This window comes from Megalobrama amblycephala, linkage group LG12 (genome assembly GCF_018812025.1).
Source record: "Megalobrama amblycephala isolate DHTTF-2021 linkage group LG12, ASM1881202v1, whole genome shotgun sequence".
NCBI classification, from domain to species: Eukaryota; Metazoa; Chordata; class Actinopteri; order Cypriniformes; family Xenocyprididae; genus Megalobrama; species Megalobrama amblycephala.
The window spans coordinates 36729815-36752176 of record NC_063055.1 but is presented as its reverse complement, the minus strand read 5'-3'; the positions used below and the strand labels follow the sequence as shown (position 1 = coordinate 36752176).

The following is a 22362-nucleotide window of genomic DNA, read 5'->3' as shown; positions in this document are numbered from 1 at the left end:
TTTCATGACAAACTTTTGTCCCTTTAAAAAATAAAATGATTTTCTAAATAAAAAATAAATTCAAAATAATACACCTTTTATGGCATTTTTTTATTTAAATTTGAAAGATATATTTATTACATTTTGACCTGTTTTTCAAGATTAAGAAGCATAATTTTTTTGGGAGGGGGGTGAATTAAGTTATGCATTATACAACACTTTATGCAGTTAAAATTTGTTTAAAGTTTATGCAGTTAATAGATTAAATTTAAAATTAAGCTCCCAGTCATTAAGTGAGCAATAGGGAAAATATATTGTATACTGCATTTTACATATTCTACTTGACTAAACTACTTGAATGTGTGTATTTGCCATTTAAAGAAGTATGTTAAATGCAGTATACAATATATTTTTTTGTAAAAATGCAGTATACAAAATATATAAATTACTGTAAATTTTACAGTAAAATACTGGCAGCAGGGTTGCCAGCCAGTTACTGTAATTTTTACAGTAGTGTTTCTGTAATTTAATTTACAGAATTTTACTGTATTCTCGATTACAGTAAAATTCTGTAAATTAAATTACAGAAACACTACTGTAAAAATTACAGTAACTGGCTGGCAACCCTGCTGCCAGTATTTTACTGTAAAATTTACAGTAATTTTTTAACAGTGTGGGTTTTTTTGTATAAACCCAATATTATTACTATTTCAGAAACATGGCTACATAGTAAAATCTCTGATGATGAAATTAAAATTGATGATTTTGTTTTGTATAGATCTGAGTTTCGAGAGGTGGTGGGGTGGCCACGTATGTTTCCGTAAACGTTGTCTCTGAATGTGTTATCCCTAATATTGAGCCTGTTAATTTTGAGTGCCTTTTCATTAAGGTTACTCTTCATACTAACAAAAAATTAATTATTGGTAATATTTATAGGCCACCCTCTGCTCCATCTGATTCCACTATGTGTATCTTGTCAACTATCAATTCTTTTGAGAAACATTTTGAATTAATTATTTTGGGAGATTTTAATAGCAATTGGCTAGATCGTTCTTCTGTTAATGATAGAAATTTATTTGGAAGTGTAAATCTTACTCAGTTAATTAAGGAGCCCACTAGAGTTGACCATCGGTCATCGTCTTTGTTGGATTGGATACTTGTTACTAATCCTGAAAGGATAATTAACTCTGGCGTAATGTCAGATTGTCTAAGTGATCATTCGGTTATATATTGCGTCTGGAAAATTTAAATTCCTAGTCCTCCTCCCAAATATATAAGTACAAGACAATGCAAAAATTTTAATGTTGAGAGATTTATTCATGATTTAACTGAGATAAACTGGGATAGGTTTCAGTTAATTCCTTTTGTTGAGGATGCATGGAACTTCTTCTATTCTGAGGTTATGAATGTAATTAACAAACATGCTCCCATTAGAACTATTAGAGTCAAAGGCAGACATTTACCTTGGTTAAGTTCTGATCTTATTAAACTTTTTAAGCAAAGGGATAGAGCTTGGGCTAAATATCGGTTAACCAGGGATTCCTCAGATTGGGAAAACTACAGATATTTAAGGAATTCATGTAAGATTAGATCTAGGAATGCCAAAGCTAATTATTTTAAGGATCATTTCTTGCATGATTTTCATAATCCTAAACAGTTTTGGTATCAGTTGAATAAACTCTTTAATAAATCTAATAAAAATGTAATCAAAAATATTCAGCTGAACAATGATTTTATTTCTGATCCTTTACTTATTTCTCAAGCCTTTAATCAGCATTTTTCCTCTATCTGTGGTTCTCAGTGTTTCGACTTTAATAGTATTACCTGCTCTCTAAATCCCATTACTTATTCCGGTTCATTTTCCTTTAAAAAAGTTATGCCTGTCGATGTTTACTATGCTATATGTGATCTAAAAGCTGATAGTTCTGCGGGTCCTGATGGCTTGGATGCCAAATTCATCACATCTGCTGCGCATGTACTTATGTATCCTCTTGCTGATTTATTTAATTTGTCTTTGTCAACTTGTTCTGTTCCTTCTATATGGAAATGTGCTAGAGTTATTCCTCTGTTTAAAGGTGGTGAATCATCCGATATGAACAATTACTGTCCGATTTCTATAATTTGTTCCGTCATGAAACTTTTGGAGAAACTTATATTTAATCAATTATCTTCCTATATGAGTTCAATGAATATTTTATCACCATTTCAGTCTGGTTTCAGACCTAATTTTTCTACTACTATGCTCTTTTAAAATTTACAAATGACGTGTTTTCATCCTTTGACAAAGGCCAAGCTACTGGTGCTATTTTCATTGATCTTTCAAAGGCATTTGATATGGTTAATCATTATCAACTTCTTGATAAATTGTCTTCTATTGGTTTAACTAGAAATGCTCTTCTTTGGTTTAATGCTTATTTGCATAACAGGCGTCAGTATGTCGCATTTCTAGGTTTTCAGTCCGATTATTTGATTGTTGATAAAGGTGTTCCGCAAGGTTCCCCTTTGGGACCATTACTTTTTTCTATTTTTATTAATGATCTATCGCAGATGATACTGTTATTTACACCACTAATTCTGATTTGTTGCAAATCCAGAACTCTTTGCAATCTGATTTTAATTTGGTCCAAAAATGGTTTCATAATAATATGCTTGTACCGAATAAGAAGAAGTCTTGCTGTATGTTATTTGGTATACGAAGGCGTGGTTCGTTTCCTTTTGTTTTGAATATTACTTTTGATGATGGATCACTTATTGAAAATGTTGACTCATTTAAATATCTTGGTCTTTGGGTTGATCCTGAACTTACTTTCAAACCCCATATTGATTACATTGTTAATAGAATATACGGTTGTTTGCGTTTACTTTATCGTTTAATCAATTGTCTTACATGCCAGGTTAGGAAAATAATTATTTCTCAGGTACTATTACCTCTTATAGATTATGCTGATATCATATATCAAAATACCTCCGATATTTATTTGAAGCCTCTTAACGTGGTTTATAATTCTTTGTGTAGATTTGTGTTAAGATGTCCATATTGTACTCATCATTGTCATATGTATGAAATGCTGAATTGGTTTCTGTTTCTTTTTAAATGTGTTTACTTTGATTGTCCCTCATATCTGAAACAATATTTGATTCCATATAGATCATCTTATTCACTAAGACATGAACAATTGCCTTTCTTTTTTGTTCCCAGAATTTTTTGTAAAACTGGTCGAAGGTCTTTTCAGTATAAAGCCCCTTCGGATTGGAATAATCTCCCTCAGTCTTTGAGATCTGTTACTTCATATTATTGCTTTAGGTCATTTTTATTTTCTCATCTTAAAATTGTTTGTGTATGTTTTTAAGTTCTCTTATGTTGATTAGATGTTTGTGTATGTGTATCTACATGCTTATATATGATTTGATTGCTGTAATTTTGTTGTGGGTGTGAGGGTCTAGTTGAGCATGTCTGTTTTTTTTGTATGCTTTGTTTAGGACCCCCTCGAAAATGAGATGTCACATCTCAAGGGGCTATCCTTCTAATAAATACAAATCACAACTGAGTTCAGCATTCGCTTAGTGAGGTCTGATCGCGCTCTGACAACGGCAGTGATGTCTCTCGCTTATACTTCAATGAGTGCGAGACATCACTTCGACTGTCAGAGCGCGATCAGACCTCACACAATGGATGCTGAATGCAGTTGGACAAGTCCTCTTAACATGAAACGTGATACTAACATTAATGATGGAGTCGGTTTTACTATATCAATTCCAGAATGAGTCCTCATTCTTTGAAAGTGGATTCACAGTGCATTAAAATGGCATCTTCTCGTCATGTCGACAACAAGAACCTCTTCCAGTCTCAGCGACAACTACAGTGTTTGAGGGCAGGGCAAAGTAGACGTTCACAAGCAGCCAATGAAGACCATAGACTGCCATTATGCAAATTTGTTACATTGTTACATAGGTTTGTAACAGGAAGAGAGACTGGAATAACTGACGACTCGCTTCAGGCAGTTCAGAAATGATTCTTTCTTTTCGGAGGCAATAACTTTATTTGTTGTGCACTTTGATCTTCAAAACTTTGCAGTCCTTTTACATTCACAAACAGCATTAAAGTTAATATTTGAAAAAACATAATATGGGCACTTTAAAATTTCACTGCTGCCCTGCTCCATCAGTCCAGTTCAGATGATAATGTGACATTTAATGTGTATTGTCAGATCTTAAGTCAGAGAAGAAAAATGGATTTAATCATTTTTATTTTATGCCTCAAAACTAAACTATGGCACAGCTGTGCTTTGGTTCCACATTTACTGATTAAATGTTGAATCAGTCAAACAATACGAGACTAAAAGTGATCTGGGTAACATCCCAATTGATAACATAACTAATAAGTCTTGCCAGGTCAGTTAAGGAGCACAAACCTTTCATGCTTGACAGTGATTTTGAATATACAACAGGTCATAACGTTATCTCTGTAAACCTGTGTAAAGAAAACACACTCTATATAGTGTGTGCACAGCGCACATATGGCTCCTTATCTAATTTATTTTTCAAGAAGGCAATCCCCAACCCAAATAAACTGAACGGGAATTCAAGGGGGAACTGGAAACTTCCCTGTAGGTGAAGGAAATTTTGTCAACAGCAGGAGAAGTGATTATCGGCCCTGTGTTTGCAGAGCATGTGGGCAGTTACAGACATACTGGGACATTCTGGAAGACAGTCGTTTTACAGAAGATAAGACTGGGGACAACGTGTAAGAATCGGTCAGCTTTAAGCAGGATATTATCACTCGCTGCCTTATTGTTTAACGTCTTTTATCAATGCTTCTACATGTGCCCTATTTTAATTTTTCTAAATGCTCCAGATAGACGGACAAACACATCTGTTGGCCAACTAACAATATCAGTTTTAGCTTATGGGGATGTTTTTAATACTGTCAGTATTAGAAAGATAACATAAGTTAACTTTATTGGTGAACAGCTGATTTGTAAATTTGCAGCAGCTGTAACAGTTCTTACTGGGATTACTGAAGAATTTCTCATTGCATTTAATATGTGAAATATTAAAGTAACAATTAGTGTAATAAACAAGTGTTAACATGCAGATATGACTAGATCTTTACAGATAATTATATAGGACATCACAATGTTCATGTTATTAGTCCCTTGAATGCATGTAGGTGAAAATTAGATGCATATTCTTTATAATAATGACTTCTTTTGCCAATAAAAATACATTTTAATGATAATTTATATTGTGTGTGCATGTGTAGGCTGTCACAAGAAATTATATATATATATATATATATATATATATATATATATATATATATATATATACACACATATATGGGTCAATGGCATGACGGGTCATTTTTTTTTTGTCCAATGGCCTTAATAATAATAAAAAACAAAGATATGACATCCAAAGTATGTAAGGTAGTACAACTAGATCTCTTTTATTGAATCCAAAAGGTTTTTAATTATATTTTGCTACATATAAAGGTATTTTAAAGATTTTTAAGTGTCGAAAGGTCATTCGGTTTAACCGTCCAAAGATCAATACAGCCATTTCATTTGTGATTAAAACATTTTAAAATGTAATAAACTTATATATATTTTTTATTCTGGCATGATTTTATAACATCATATATCAACACAGTGCAAAATGAGATTACAATTATGTGTAGAAGTCGTTGCTTTGTTTTGAGAAAGAATGTCCGGAAAAATGAATTTCACTGATGTTATTTGAGTTACCAATAGACCACTTTGGAGCAGACGTCACAATTACGTCACTTGCAGCTGCGCGCGCATACTGGTTGCAGAATAATAGTGGTAGCAATTAAAGGAAAATGTGCAAAATCCACAGAAAAAGAGAAAAATGTTTTGTTGTGCCTCTGGATGTTGGAATCGGAATGCAAAAAATATAGTCTTCATTTTTAAAGAAAACCATCGTTAAAAACGTCCTTTGAAGATAAACAGAGATGTTTCACAGACTGGACTGATGACATCTGTAAGGATTAGTCTACTATTAAAGCAGGAATTTGATGTAAACAGTAAGTGTACATAATATTCACATATGCAGTTCAGAGGACATACATACATAGCAGTTACATCATGAAATAATTATAATTAAAATAATTTAAACCTATAGTATTTTACATAGATAACTTTTAAACATAATAATTTTTATTTCACAATTCTGACTTTTTTTTCTTGCATTTGCGTGTTTATTACTCCCAGTTCGGACTTTATAACTCGCAATTGTGAGTTTATTTCACAATTCTGAGGGGGAAAAAGTCAGAATTGCGGGATTTGCAATTGCGAGTAACGAGTATATCTGACAATTCTGTTTTTCTTTGTAAGAAATGTGAGATGTAAACTCAGATTTGCGAGAAATAAAAGTCAGAATTGTGAGATATAAACTCGAAATTAACTTTTTTTATTCTTTTATTTCGTGGCTTCCATAGACTTCTACTGTTCAACTGTCATTTTCTGCAACCAGCTAGGCTCCGCCCATAAAAAAACGTCATCGCTGTTTGCAAACACCAAATTGGTCTATATAAAGGCACCATTTTTGATCAAGTCATGTGGTCAATATCATGTGACAGGATGTGACATCATTCAGACACCTGCAAAGGACCACATGGTTGTAAAGTAAAGTTACTAACTCTCTTTTAACTATTTGAAAAATTCATGTTTTCACTTGCTCATACGCATGTCCCGAAACATCAGGTCATTCGGTACAACCGCTATAAAACATGGAAAATGTTGTAATATTTTAAAAACTTGTACTAAATATAAAATGTTTGACTGTCATTTTGCCAGCTAGAAATAAGCCTGTTAGTATTGTTTTAAAATATTGTCATTCGGTAAAACTGAAATTTGGTTAATCCAAATGACTTTTTTGGTGACAAATTTTGTCCATCTTGTAAAAAATGACAAAAGCAGTGTTAATTGATTATAAAAACCACATAATCTCATTGTTAACACTGAATAAAACTTCAAAATTAATTAATTACTCTCAATTATGTTTTTTTTTACACTTTTAAAAACCTTATTCATCAATGACACACACACACACACACACACACACACACACACACACACACACACACACACACACACATATCTATAGTAAACAAGATTAACATTAATTGAGAACTTCTTGGAGTGTCAGATTCATGTTTCCATGTTAAACTTATAGGAATTAAATGATCGGATAAAAATAAAATAAAATAAAAAGATGTCCTACTCTGCCCCCTAGTGTAGAAAAAAGGCTCAACCGCAGCATATATCATTTGAAACAATGGTAATTATTTTCTTTCTTTCTTTTTTAAAATTTTGTATTGTATCCCCCCCACCCACCAAGAGTTTAAATTCAATTAAAATGTTTGCATACGTATAAGAGATTTTGGATTCGTTTTTTACATTTTTACCTCAGCTTGACAGTTTGTTTACAGTCTATCACAGGCTGGGCCTCCAGAACCTCACCCGCAGTCCTGCTATATTGGGTTGTGATGAATGAGCAGTTAGACTGGAGCAGCCCACAGTCAGTCACTGAGGTAATCATTTCCCTTGCGTCAAAATTCCATTCTCACCAGGCAAGTTTTTCATTAGAATGACCATCACCACAATTGTGTCCGATTGGTCCGAACCGCAGGCCCAGTTTATGAAACGCGTCCTGTGATTGGTGAATCATCGAGGTCGGCAACAGTATGCGCATTTTCATTGGACAGCTTCTTCGTCGTCATCTTGATACAATGTAGCTAGGTTGGTTCTTCCTACTCTCTTTACATAGGTATTAGTTTAATACATAGATAAGTTAGCGAGATATTAATTTATTAATATTTGTACAGTTAATACTCTAAATTAGTGCAAACAAAGCATGCGAAGGGTGACGCTTTTTGTCAACGGAACCTCCAAAAATGGCAAGGTGAGTGAACACACGCAGTGCACGTTTAGCTGCTCAACTCCAGTGAGTGTTGAGGGACAGAGATGTCCTGTTAATGCCATGAAACCTATTAAGTGCCTGACTTTATTTAGGAAAGTACTAGATGGCATGCAACTCTAAACATTTAAGTGATCATTTACTCCTGACGATATGCGTAAGGCCACATAAGAGCTCGCTCTACTGTTATTTTAACATTATTGTTTATTACTATTCCTCGTTATTGCAATTGTTTATTTTATTGACCTTACCAACAGCAACTAGTTACGGCAATACATTTATAGCTTAAACTATTTTTGTTATATACATTTGTAATATTAAAACATTTATATTTAGTCAAAATAATAATATTTATTGAAATATTCAATAATAGTAAAATTTTTTTTAGATTGCTTTATTCACTCCACATTGTTCATCCAGACAACTTGCAATAATGATTATAATAATGATGACACTTTACAGTAAGATTCCATTAGTTATTGCATTAACTAACAATGAGCAATACATTCGTTTTATTTATTAATCTTTGTTAGCATTAGTTAATAAAAATACAACTGGTCACTTTTAGTTCATATCAGCTCAGGTTCATTAAATTATATTAATAGATACAACTTTTGATTTTAATAATGTATTAATAAATGTTGAAATTAACATTAACTGAGATTAGTGATGCTTTAGAAAAATAGTTCATGTTAAAGTACCACATAGTCAATAATTTTATCCCTTAAAACTCATCTTTGATCACCAAAATTACATATTTAAAAAATTTTTCCTGTGAAAAAAAAAAAAAAAAAAATGTCTTAAAGGTGCAATATGTAAGATTTTTGCAGTAAAATATCCAAAAACCTCTAGGCCAGTGTTATATATTTTGTTCACTTGAGTACTGACAATATCCCAAATGTTTCCAACTATTTGTAAATCATGAGAAAATTGCAATTTTAACCAAGGCTCCGGGACGTTTGAGGAGTCGCCTGTCAATGGCGTCACTCCCACGTTACCCTCGGTTTCCGGTTTTATTTTGTAGAAACCATGGAAACACCAAAGATGCTTTAATATTTACATGGTTTAATAGACAAGGGAACAACTGTTTTGATATATTTATAGGCAGATGCAGCTTTATTTTTAGTAACAGTAATACAGCATTTTCTCCATCATACAATAAGTTTTAAAATTAATTGCATGCCATTTATCAACACAAGCCATCCAGCATTTAATATGATATTGTAAAATCGATCTATCTGTGTGTGTAACAGTGTCTCACAGCAGCCGCCGAGCGAACGCACAGAGTAACGTTATAACATCATTTTCAACACACTCAAATGTATCTAATATGATAAACAGAGCTGTGTTACCTCATACTCATGACCGGAAAAGCAGAAGCAGCGCCGGCGACTGTGACATAATAAAAGTCCCGCTGCTCGTGAGGCGTGTGTTGATCAATCGCTCCAGCTCCTCGTTCAGCTCCACAACACTCGCTCCTGCTCTGCTTCATACTACAGTAACGTTAATAATCACATCCATGAACATGATTTCTTCCCGAGTCCAATCCCGATTGTTTCCACTGGCTGTGATGTGAAGACCACGTGTCCCAAAGGCTACACCTTTGCTTTGAATAGGCTTCTAGCGACCTCTAGCAGACAGAAATCTTACATATTGCACCTTTAAAATAGCTTGAATGTAACTCTACACCCTTGTCTCATTTAATATTCACGGATCTATGAATATGATAATTTGCCCCGCCTCCACTCACTCACTCACACCAGCTCAGAGATCCACTCGGTCAACATACTGAGGTAAACGCTGCGCAATGGTATCGCTCTTTACAACGTCGGACACATAACGGTAATTAATATAACTACCGTTTTGCTTGACTATGTTATCAAACAGCTGATAATGTGTTGCTAATGTTACAAACCATGTTCTCGTTCTTCTAAAAATCAGTATCCTTAGAAACGCTTTGAACAAAAGTAGAGAAAGACATGTAGTTCATCATAACATCGTAATATACATCAAACACTCGCTATATTGCTAAATCTACCCGATTTTCATATCAACAGAAAAATAAACCAGGATAACCTTCTTTTGAGACTCCCTTACACGGTAAGTTAATGAAATGCTAAAGCGCGCTGGCAAGTTGACGTGATTGGTTACAAGGTAGTTTGTGACGTCAGAAACACCAGCGATTTCAAACCGCGGGTTTGAGACTGTCTTTTTTTCTCAGCAATGGTGTTGACTGATGAATCTGCTCATGGTTTGTCTTAAAGCATATTAGAAACACCACATAGACATATAAACAACATTAAAAACTTGATTTTCACCACAGGGGGACTTTAACTAATGTAGTTAACTACTTTACCATAATAATTATTGTAATAAACATTCTGACACTGTAATGCAAACATTGCAAAATTAATGCCTTCTTCATGTGTTTGTTTATTTTGCAGGTTGTAGCTGTTTATGGGACTCTGTCTGATCTGTTGACAGTCGCCAGCAATAAATTGGGAATCAGGGCTTGTAACCTTTATAATGGGAAAGGTGGTCTTATAGATGACATTGCGCTCATCAGGTACGGTTCTCCAACTATTATTCATTCATTCATTAGGAAAGACAATGGTGGGAACATTATGGAAAACTTTGATGGGTAACACTTTATGTTGATGCCTTTAGACATTCTGTTGACTATAAGTAACTACATGTCAACTAACTCTCATTAGATTATCAGTAGCATTACTTATACTCAGTAGAATGTCTAAAAGGGACCATCAAAATGAAGTGTAACCGATTACAGTGAGCCTTGTACTTGATTCTTGTGTGGGATAGGCAAATGAGAGGTGATGTGTCGCATGTACTGACTGATTATTTATAATGTATGTAATCCACAGAGATGATGATGTGCTGTATGTGTCAGAAGGAGACCCTTTCATTGGTGAGTCACCGTCATTTTGTTTTCACTGTAGTTCAGCTAAGGTCATGAGTTGGATTCCCAGGGAACACAAATGCTTTTGCATAAAATGTATTATCATTGTTCATTGAAACTGAAGGTGTACATATAGGTTAGTGTGTAAAACTATGACTGTGTTTGTTTTTTAGATCCTCAGAGTGATGGGAAAATGTCAGATGACATCTCAGGATCACACACTGATTGGCTGACGCTGAATATTGGTGGGCGGCTTTTCACAACCACTAGGTAACCACGCAGCATGATTTGCTGTCTTGTTGGCTTACTCTGTAACTCTCATTGAAATATCAACTTCTTATCCATTACTGTAACTACTCTTAATAGATATTTTTGTGAATTAATATAGAAGTGAATGGAAATAAAGCAAAGGGAATGAAAGGCTGTGATTTGACAATAGTTAAAGGGATAGTTCACCCAAAAATGTAAATAATGTCATTTATTACTCACCCTCATGTCGTTCTACACCTGTAAGACCTTCGTTCATCTTCGGAACACAAATTAAGATATTTTTGATGAAATCCGATGGCTCAGCGAGGCCTGCATAGCCAGCAATGACATTTCCTCTCTCAAGATCCATTAATGTACTAAAACATATTTAAATCAGTTCATGTGAGTACAGTGGTTCAATATTAATATTATAAAGTGACGAGAATATTTTTGTGTGCCAAAAAAAAAAAACAGAAAACGATTGTAATAGTATCTAGTGATGGCCGATTTCAAAACACTGCTTCAGAGCGTTTTGAATCTTTTGTGTCAAATCAGTGATTCGGATTGCGTATCAAACCGCCAAACTGCTGAAATCACGTGACTTTGGTGCTCCGATACACTGATTTGATTCGTAAAGCTCCGAAGCTTCCTGAAGCAGTGTTATGAAATCAGCCTTCAATAGATATTGTTAAAAAGTCATTATTTTGTTTTTTGGTGCACAAAAAATATTCTTGTCGCTTTATAATATTAATACTGAACCACTGTACTCACATGAACTGATTTAAATATGTTTTTAGTACATTAATGGGTCTTGAGAGAGGAAATATCATTGCTCCCTATGCAGACCTCACGGAGCCATCGGATTTCATCAAAAATATCTTAATTTGTGTTCAGAAGATGAATGAAGGACTTACGGGAATTTAAATTTTTGGGTGAACTAACCCTTTTAAGAGGTGTTTTAGGCAAGAAGGAAACCGTCTTAACCATAGTAAAATCACAGTAATGCTTAGTCTTGAGTGGCTATATTAATACAATGTGATCAACAGCAATATGATTATATCAATAAAAAAAAAATAAAAAATCAAGTTTGGCACATTAATATAGATTTAGAATAATAATATAGAATGGAATGTATAATAACATTCAGTCACAGGAGTGCACATGTCATGTATTTTACCACAGCTTTGAATATGGCTTATTCAACCAGATTTTAGAGCAGGAACCTTTAAAGTACAATAGCAGTATTGTTATTGTTAACTAAAACTAAAGGATTAAAATAGTTTTTGTTAATTGAAATAAAGCTGAAATAAAATAAGTATGAGATAATCCACGGCTGGGTGTGAATTAAACGATTTTAATGCACGATGTGGAGGCAAAGACCCACCCGACGCAAAGCATTCAAATTATTTAATGCACAGCTAGCTGTGGATTATCCCGCTTATAGACCTTACTCAAAGCAGCGCCATGACAGGTATGAAAGAGAGGCTGTGAGATTACCTTATTTTCAATGGCATCCGCTGTAAAAAGCTGTATAAAGCTCCCTGATTACTTATAATTTTCCACAGCTTATGCTGTCTGGGGTTTTTTCGTTTACTGAAATTTCTATTTTTGCAGTGTTTTCTCAACAGAACACTCCAAAAACACATTAAATTACAGTACAACCCACAGACGAGATGTATGTCTATCCCTCACAGCCTCACTATCATACCCGCTAAAAATCAAAGATGGCGCTGATGTGAATAAGGTCTATACCATGGTCATTTGCCAGCATTGCCAAGTTAAAACTGTCATTGATGTCTGCAGTGGTAAATTTTGTTTCAAACCACGTTTTTTCACTGCAGTTTTAAAGAGAATGGTGTTGATTTATGAATTTGCACATGGTTTGTCTTAAATTATATTAAAAACACCAAACAGACATATAAACAACATTAAAAACTTGATTTTCACCACAGGGGTACTTCAAATGAAAACTGAAAATAGATAATTCAGCATATTAACAAATACAACACTGAAACATACTGAAACAACAGTAGTCTGCAGTCGTCTTTCCTTCAGGTATCATTTCTGAAGTCTGGTCTCTGTTTGCTCTTGTTTAAGGAGTACTCTTGTGAGTAAGGAGCCTGACAGCATGCTGGCACACATGTTCAGAGAGAAGGGTGAGTTTAGTTCCTGTACACTCACTGACTGATTTAAGCATTGTTTGTTTTGCTGGTTCATCGAATTGTGAATCAGTTTGTAGCACACTTATAACAGAGTTGTTTCCCCTGCTTTCTTGATCTGTAGATGAATGGGGTAATAAGCAGGATGAACGAGGGGCTTACCTCATTGATCGCAGCCCAGAGTACTTTGAGCCCATCCTGAATTACCTGAGGCATGGCCAGATCATTGTCAATGAAGGAATAAACTTACTCGGTGAGTGAGGCCTGAATGTTTACTAAAGCATTTTTAGTTCTCATCAAGTTTATTAGCTATAAATTAGATAGCATATTAGATATACTGCACATTCAGGCTTGGGGTGTAGATTATTGCAATACGTTTTAATCTTAGTAAATCACTGTAATTCAAGGCCAGTTTTTTTTTATTTGTATAAAGTAACGGCAATAGAAATATTTCATTAAAAGTAGGGCTGCAACTTACAATTATTTTGATAATCGATTAATCTGTTGATTTTTTTTTTTTTTCGATTATTCGGATGAAAAATCTAAAAATTATTATTAAAAGTAAATTTTAATCCATTATTTTAAACATTGTTATTCCACATTCTTCCCAGTGCTGTCCTCCAAACAATGCGTAATGTAAATCCTATGAAAAAACAAATATAGTGAATGTAGGCTATGCTGTACATTAGAAGCAAAAAAGGGTTAAAATACAAACATTACATTTTAAACATAGAATCAACTGATTGCTTACTATTTAAAAGCAGAAATTAAAACGACTAAATATAAAATGTTAATAAACAAAAACAAAAGCACAAAATGTTAACTTGAGCGAGGTGTGAAGAACACACACATTCACTCGTCTGAACATAGTAATGATATTACATTAATGAGCTATTAATAGTGCCTTTACTGTTACTGATCTCATAAATATGATTTCTTGTTACAAGTAGAGTTTTAAACCTATACTTAATTTCTAACAAAAAATATTTTAGCAAAATGTGTAATATTTTAGTCAGAATTATTGCACTTCTGTTCTACCGTGCCCCGTCTGTTTGATGCGCATGTGCCCACCACGATAATCAAATTCGTTGTCGATTATTTTCATTATCGATAATAATCGATTAGTTGTTGCAGCCCTAAATAAAAGACACTTTTGTTCAATAAATAATTATAATTAATAACGAAAATGTATTCTTGTCATATCCTAAGCCAGTTTTATTCTTTAGTTTGTGGAATGTTTTTATGTTTTATAGGAGTGCTGGAAGAAGCTAGATTCTTTGGAATAGAGCAACTGGCAGAACAGCTAGAAGTCGCCATTAAGGTATTAGAATGGAAGGTTTTTCTTGTTAATATATCCACAGATACACTACCTTTCAAAAGTTTTCTTCTTCTGCTCACCTAGGCTGCATTTATTAGATCAAAAATACACAAAAAAAAAATGTAATATTGTGAAATATTATTACAATTTGAAATAACTGTTTTCTACTGTAATATATTGTAAAATGTAATTTATTCTTGTGATCAAAGCTGAATTTTCAGCATCATTACTCCAGTGTCACATGATCCTTCAGAAATCATTCTAATATGATGATTTGATACTCATTTGAACATTTCTGATTATTATCAATGTTGAAAACAGTTGTGCCGCTTAATATTTGTATCAATTTAATGCATCTGTAATGTAATAAATACTCATTTCTTTCAGAAATAAAACTGACCCCAAGCTTTTGAGAGGTTGTGTATATGCATATATTTAAATTTAATTTACTTTTTCCATGACATGCAGAATTCTCATCCACCTGAAGACCACTCTCCACTCTCACGGAAAGAATTTGTTCGTTTCCTGCTGGCTACACCAACCAAATCAGAGCTACGCTGTCAGGTAGAAGACTTTTGTTTTGTAATTGTTCAGTCAGGTGTTTTAGGAATAAGCTATGGTTAGGGTTAGGATAGGGATAGGGTTAGGACTATGTTTTCAGACAGGAAGGTTGTTCCAGGATCATCAAAATATGTCTTACTTGCCGACCCGCCAACACAAACCCTCTTTTGGCATTAAAAACTACTACGACACGCGGTGAGAAATTAGCTTGGAGACAGTTATTTTTTGCACCTGTTCTTATTGCATATGCATTTGTGGGAGTTTTCCTTGCAGACCACTAAAACTTATGGGCGGAGAGTATTTAAATAGATTTACCAACCCAATCTCACAGGAAAACATAACTATTTTACAAGGTGGTGATTTAGCATGATTTCGAATCGTATGAAAATATATGATTTTTAGAAAAAAGTAAGCATGAACGTCCACCCCTAACTGCACTCCTAAACCTTATCGCCACTGGGGCATAAGCAGATCATACAAAATCGTACAAATTCATACAAATTAACCACCTATTTGGCAAAATTTAAAATAGTTACGAACTGCCATGAGATTGTGTTGGATTTAGATTGTGGTAGACAATTTCATTGTTGGGGAAAGTTCTTTTAAAAGAAATGCATTACAATATTGTGTTACTCCCTAAAAACTAATTATGTTACTTAGTTACTTTGTATAGAAAGTAATGTGTTACGTTACTTTTTTATTACTTTTTCTCACCTGAGTTTGGTCTGATGTTGGTATTGGGGTGTCTTTTTCCCTCTCAGGGTCTTAATTTCAGTGGAGCGGATCTTTCTCGGCTGGATTTGCGCTATATTAATTTTAAGATGGCGAATCTGAGTCGCTGCAATCTCACCTATGCAAACCTGTGCTGCTCAAACCTGGAGAGAGCGGACCTTTCTGGAGCCAACCTGGATGTGAGCTGATCATCTCTTGCTTTCTTTTGGTTTTAATCCTCTTGAATTGATATGAAGCCTTTCTTGATTACTTTCTAAAAAAAATCATGTGCTCCAGGGTGCTAATCTTCAGGGCGTGAAGATGCTCTGCTCCAACGCAGAGGGAGCGTCCCTTAAAGGATGTAACTTTGAGGATCCCTCTGGGCTCAAGGCCAATCTAGAGGGTAAAACTCCTGCACACCCAATTATTCATAGAATATCATTGTTAATGAAAATTATGTCGCATTAATGTTGCATTGTCATGTTTTTGTTTGCATTTAGTTAATTAGTGTGTTCTCTGTGCGCTTTAGGAGCTAATCTGAAGGGAGTTGACATGGAGGGCAGTCAGATGACTGGTATTAATCTGCGTGTGGCTACGCTGAAGAATGCTAAGCTGAAGAACTGTAACCTGCGAGGTGCTACATTAGCCGGCACAGATCTCGAGGTAAGGGTGCAGTAGCTGCGTTTACATGGACACCTTTTGTTTGAATGATTTCCTTCCGATTGATGAATCTGAACAGTGTTTACATGAACGCTGAATAAAGTGATCGGGTTAATGTGTGTGTTTATATGTCACAAGCTTCAAATCAAATTTGATCTTTTGACATGCGCACACTGCACGGATAGTTTTCTCCTGTTGTCGCATTCTAACCATCCTCCTTTCCACTGTTTTAAAAAGCAGACTTAAAGGGACAGTTCACCCAAAAATGAAAATTCTGTCATCATTTACTCACCTTCAAGTTCCAAACTAGAGATGAAACGGTATGAAAATTTCTTATCACGATTATAGTGTCCAAAATAATCACGGTTATCAATATTATCACAGTATTGTTAAAATGTACTGGAAATGTTCAAAAAGTACTGACACGTAAATCATTTCACCAATTTTTACATTTAAAATCAACAATCAAATAAAAGTATGTCTTATTTGTATAAAACACTAATAACATAACATTATCATTGATGTCCTGATTTCAAATGACAACATGACTGACAACTATTTGTATAATAACATATGAATATATATGCACTCTTATGAAACCTCACAGCTTTCCGCCATGTTCTCACATAAAACGAAACTACTCTGTGTGCTGCGCCTGCATGAGACTTTGCCTAATGCTGGACAGTATTTATTTATCGTGAGTTATTGAAAAAATCGCGGTAATTGAAAACAGTTCCATTAGGAATTTTATCATGATTTATTGTCAAACCGGTAATCGTTTCATCCATATACATCCAAGGCATCTGTGGACGAGAGTCCGAAGCAAAGACTGCTGGGACGCTCCCTGTATCTTTTCACAAACAATGAGTGGAAGGAGAATTTTAGATTGAAGTTTTCATGAAGAACAAATTCAAAACACCAAATTCAATATTCTAAAATTCAAAACGCAGAAATTCAGATAGTACTGAAAGTAGGTTAGAGGTCCAACTTCTGGGTTCCACAGGGAAGAGTAGAGGATCTCGGAAAAGTCTAACTTCGGCCAATTACAGAGTAGCAATAATTCTCAGCACGTGAGACATTCTGGGGGTCTCTGCTAGGCCTTTTTGTTTTAGTACTAAGTATATTTAGTATGGAAGTGATTAGTATGCGTAACAGTCACACATAACTCTATAATTAGCTTACTATATTTCTGCTTCATTCTGTAATCGGAATCAAATCCAAGTTAGATGTTAGGCTATTTCAAACACTCGCTGGCATTTTGAGCTCAAGAACCCCACATATGATCATTCAGATATGTGTAACATAGCAGGCGTAATTTAGTTGGCCAATTAGATTTAATTGGCCAAAATGCGGCATTTGACTCTACTCTTCCCTCTGAAACCCAGAATTTCTGAATTTCTGTGTTTTGTATTTTAGAATATTGAATTTGGTGTTTCGAATTTGTTCTTCATGTTTAAAACTTGAAGCTGTATTTTTAAGAAGAGGATATTTGCAGTCCAAGAATTCAGAAAAAAATACACTGCTTGAAAATAAATATGTAGAAAATGATGGCATAAAAATTTAGCATAGCATTTAACATAGCTAATTTTGTTAAATATCAAATGACCAGGATTCGAGTTAAAAAAATTCTAAATCAAATTCAAAACTATATAAAATGGTACTTAATATTCAATTCTGTTAAAGGTGCCCTAGAATCAAAAATTTAATTTACCTTGGCATAGTTGAATAACAAGAATTCAGTACATGGAAAAGACATACATTGAGTTTCAAACTCCATTGTTTCCTCCTTCTTATATAAATCTCATTTGTTTAAAAAAACCTCCAAAAAACAGGTGAATCTCAACATAACACTGACTGTTACGTAACAGTCTGGATCATTAATATGTACGCCCCCAATATTTGCATATGCCCAGCCCATGTTCAAGGCATTAGACAAGGGCAGCCAGTATTAACGTCTGGATCTGTGCACAGCTGAATCATCAGACTAGGTAAGCAAGCAAGAACAATAGCGAAAAATGGCAGATGGAGCAATAATAACTGACATGATCCATGATTACATTATCGTGATATTTGTAAATTGTCTTTCTAAATGTTTCGTTAGCATGTTGCTAATTTACTGTTAAATGTGGTTAAAGTTACCATCGTTTCTTACTGTATTCACGGAGACAAGAGCCGTCGCTATTTTCATTTTTAAACACTTGCAGTCTGTATAATTCATAAACACAACTTCATTCTTTATAAATCTCTCCAACAGTGTGTAATGTTAGCTTTAGCCACGGCGCACCATCAAACTCATTCAGAATCAAATGTAAACATCCAAATAAATACTATACTCACATGATCCGGTGCATGCATACAGCATGCATGACAAACATCTTGTAAAGGTCCATTTGAGGGTTATATTAGCTGTCTGAACTTTGTTTATGCACTGTATTATAGTCGAGAGCTCGGGGGGCAGGGAGGGCGTGATTTAAAGGGGCCGCAGCCTGAATCGGTGCATAGTTAATGATGCTCCAAAATAGGCAGTTAAAAAAATGTATTAAAAAAAATCTATGGGGTATTTTGAGCTGAAACTTCACAGACACATTCAGGGGACACCTTAGACTTATATTACATGTTGTGAAAGAACATTCTAGGGCACCTTTAAATGACACTTGTCTATAATTCAAATTTCCATGATTCAAATTCAAACAGTTTTGTCATATTTCTAGCTCCATAATTCCACACGTCATTACGCCGTTTCTACATCACTGCAAGTGCGCAGAACATTCCAGTCTCGATTCATTGGTCAGTTCATTCCAGCTGACAAGATTACATGTGACTTTTTTATTCCGACTGTGCTACCAGTCCAATTACAGTCAGATTATTTAGGGTCCATGTAAACACAGCTAGTGGTGTGTGTAATTTTGGGGCATCTAGCGACACTAAAGGGCATAGCTAAAATAATGACACCATTATAACACTGAAAAAAGGATTTCTGTATTGTGTGCAGAACTGTGATCTCTCAGGCTGTGATCTGCAGGAAGCGAATCTGCGTGGCTCAAATGTGAAAGGTGCCATCTTTGAGGAGATGCTGACTCCACTGCACATGTCCCAAAGTGTGAGATAACCAATTACATTTCTCTGTGCCAGGCAACCTCACCAGCCAGCTATTCACAGCTCTCCCTCACCCCGACCCCCTTTCTGTTTCACGCTCCCGTGGAACCGTATGCAATACTAGCACTTGGTTTTCCCACCCCTACTCTTTGAGCTTTACTCTCACGCACTAGTGCACATCCAGGGTCTGTAGTCATGGCCAACATAGCGAAAGCTTATCGTAGAGATTCCAAATATTTAACAAAGTCGTTTTGCTTTCGATTTTGTTTTTATTTATGCTTTGTGTTGAACTATTGTTCAATTTTACCGAATGTATTCGTTTCATTTTGTGTTTTGTCTCAAATAATGAAGTCAACATTTCAATCAATCAGTACAACCAAATATATCTATCGAATTTTAGATTTATGATAAGGCTTATTGTTGCACAGCTTACTGCAGGCAAAATTCATAATAGTAGCCTTTTGTATATAAAATATGGAATAATATATCTTAAACATCTCATATAACTGACAGTTCTGGTTTCAAATATGCAACAAAAACATACAGCTCTTACAAATTCTATTTTCACATTTACATGTAAACAAAATGATTTGCTTATTTTGGTTTTCGGTTTGCCATTTGTTGATCTACCTCCCATACAACCCGTTCTAGTTTTTAGTCATTTTTAGTTTTTGAATCCATGCAGTCATGCAAAGACTTCAACCAAATGGAAACCACATTTTGCTGCGTTCTTGCAAAACCTATTCAATCTTTGATAACTGTGTAATAACATTTAGCCATAGGTTAATATGCACAATAATTAACCTGTGGTGCCAATATATGCTGGTTTATCATATCACTATATAATATGTGGAAATGTTATGCTTTTCACTTTTCAGTGTTCTTATTTTCCCCATTTTTTAATTTGATTTTTAATTGATGAAGTGAAATGTTGAAGTGACCAACCCACACCAAAAATTTTCATGTGATGTTTCTCGGGTCATTATCAAATCCAGTTCTTCCTTAATGTTTATCATAATATAACATTTGTTCATCAATACTGTCCCACGTTTTGTTAACATATGAAGCACTAAACTAGAACTTGACTTTGTGCGTTCGTGCCCAAAAATTGTGTGTAATAAGACTGAAAAAGTAGCACATTTATAAAATGCAGCTTAGGTCTTAGTGCTGCTCAACTATTCCTAGATTATTTGCTGCATGGTTAAAAAATGAAAACTTCAAACCATCTCTGTCAGAGAGTTGTTTTTTTTTTTTTTTTTTGGTTGTAAAACATGCTGTTGTTTTTCATTTACAAATGTTATTGTTGGTACTCCGTCAATCCTGTTAAATGAAGGCAATCAAAATAGACTTTTGCACTTTAAGTGTGATTCTCTATGTATATCAGACCCTTGTGGAAAGGGTGCAAGCTATTTATTTATGTATCAGGCTGTATTTATGTAAGTGGTGGAGGGGAGGATCTACCGGTTCCCTCTTTACCGAACTCTGTTGCACTCTATTACGGAAATGTGTTTCCATAAATAGACTGTTATAATCAAAGTCTGTCCTGTTGTCTGTCTTTATTTATGTGTGTGGATATATACTGTATATATGAGTCATTCCACGAAACGGGTACAATTTGGACTTGCACATTTTTAGATTTTTTACCAAAATGTATTACTTTTCTGAACACCTCACAACATTAATGACATATTTAACTTCCAGAAAAACATATTTTCCCATCTCAGGCATCAAATCCCTATTATTATTGGTCATTATTTTAAGTTATGGACACTATGGAAGCTCTCTGAATATTATTAAAAAATGTGTTTGTAATAAAATCAACATTTTCCTATTAATCAGATGTCCCTCACACTAATTCAGTAATTGCAAATATAAAAGTTACATACAATCTCACACTTTTGCTACTAAAGCATGAAATGGGCACTTTTTGTGACAGCAACCTCATCATTTCTGATCAAAGGCTTAACTTCAGAATTTGAACTAAAATCAGTATTCTTATGATTGCTCTGAACATTTCAGACAGAATTTAACTAACTTTAAATTACTTTTTCATAAACTTAACAAAATAACAAAAATGTAGGTGTGACAGGATTGTGATTTTTTGCCCAAATTGGCCACTGCTCTAAATCTAGTGAATAAATGAGCGCATGGCATGCATGATATTAAGAAATCAATGTTGAAATAACAAAGCTAATTTTCACAAGTAATAGTTTTCTATCTTTAATTGATGTAACGGGGGTTGAGTCATCCAGCTTGACCAACACAATTGCCTGTGTCTGCTCATGTTGTTCAGAAGACTTCCATGATGTCACTTCCTATTAATGATGTCACATTAGTATCAGTTTATTATTTTTACAGGGGGAGAATGGTTTGTGTAACGGGTTTGAGGGGTTACTGAGGTAATGATGTGATTTTAATGAATAAATCATTAATTTACTTTACCAGCAAAAACATTACCAGCAAAAAAGCACAGATGGATATTTATGGGAATGGCAAAATGTATGGACTTTTTTCTCATTTTATTATTCATATCTCAAGTACACTTTCATAGAAGGCCTCGAGGGACATGACAAAATAGGTGGTGTCAACTGAAAAAAACTAAATAATTTCTAATATGAAGATAAAATGCATGTCATGTTTTTAAACATTATTAAAGGAGACATTTCAATGAATACAAAAAGCTTTTAAAAACATATTTTGGTGACCCAATAGATAAAATACACTGAAAAAGGTCAGAGGGACTCAAATCGTACCAGTTTCGTGGAATGACT

At 34.4% G+C, this 22362-nt stretch overlaps 1 protein-coding gene across 2 annotated transcripts; it reads left to right on the top strand.

Moving 5' to 3' along the window:
* Positions 1-7692: 7692 nt before the first annotated feature.
* kctd9a (potassium channel tetramerization domain containing 9a) lies at positions 7693-21127 on the top strand. 2 transcript variants are annotated; one of them, XR_007187604.1, is made up of 13 exons: positions 7693-7905; positions 10365-10486; positions 10803-10846; positions 11011-11107; positions 13184-13242; positions 13370-13498; positions 14499-14566; positions 15032-15127; positions 15886-16035; positions 16133-16238; positions 16365-16498; positions 16733-16815; positions 19488-21127. XR_007187604.1 is itself a non-coding variant. In XM_048210983.1 (12 exons), exons 1-12 carry the CDS (start codon positions 7858-7860, stop codon positions 19602-19604), a joined length of 1170 nt encoding a protein of 389 aa, XP_048066940.1. In that variant the 5' UTR covers positions 7694-7857; the 3' UTR covers positions 19605-21127. The 2 variants fall into 2 exon arrangements, 1 of the variants encoding a protein (XP_048066940.1); XM_048210983.1 differs by lacking the exon at positions 16733-16815 and having other exon boundaries at positions 7694-7905.
* Positions 21128-22362: the final 1235 nt, after the last annotated feature.

Bases quoted from the DNA above. Each gene is read 5' to 3' on its own strand.
- kctd9a (XM_048210983.1), top strand. From the start codon at position 7,858: ATGCGAAGGGTGACGCTTTTTGTCAACGGAACCTCCAAAAATGGCAAG. The intron at 13,243-13,369 runs GTGAGTTTAGTT...CTTGATCTGTAG, and splicing joins ACACATGTTCAGAGAGAAGG to ATGAATGGGGTAATAAGCAG. The intron at 13,499-14,498 runs GTGAGTGAGGCC...TATGTTTTATAG, and splicing joins TGAAGGAATAAACTTACTCG to GAGTGCTGGAAGAAGCTAGA.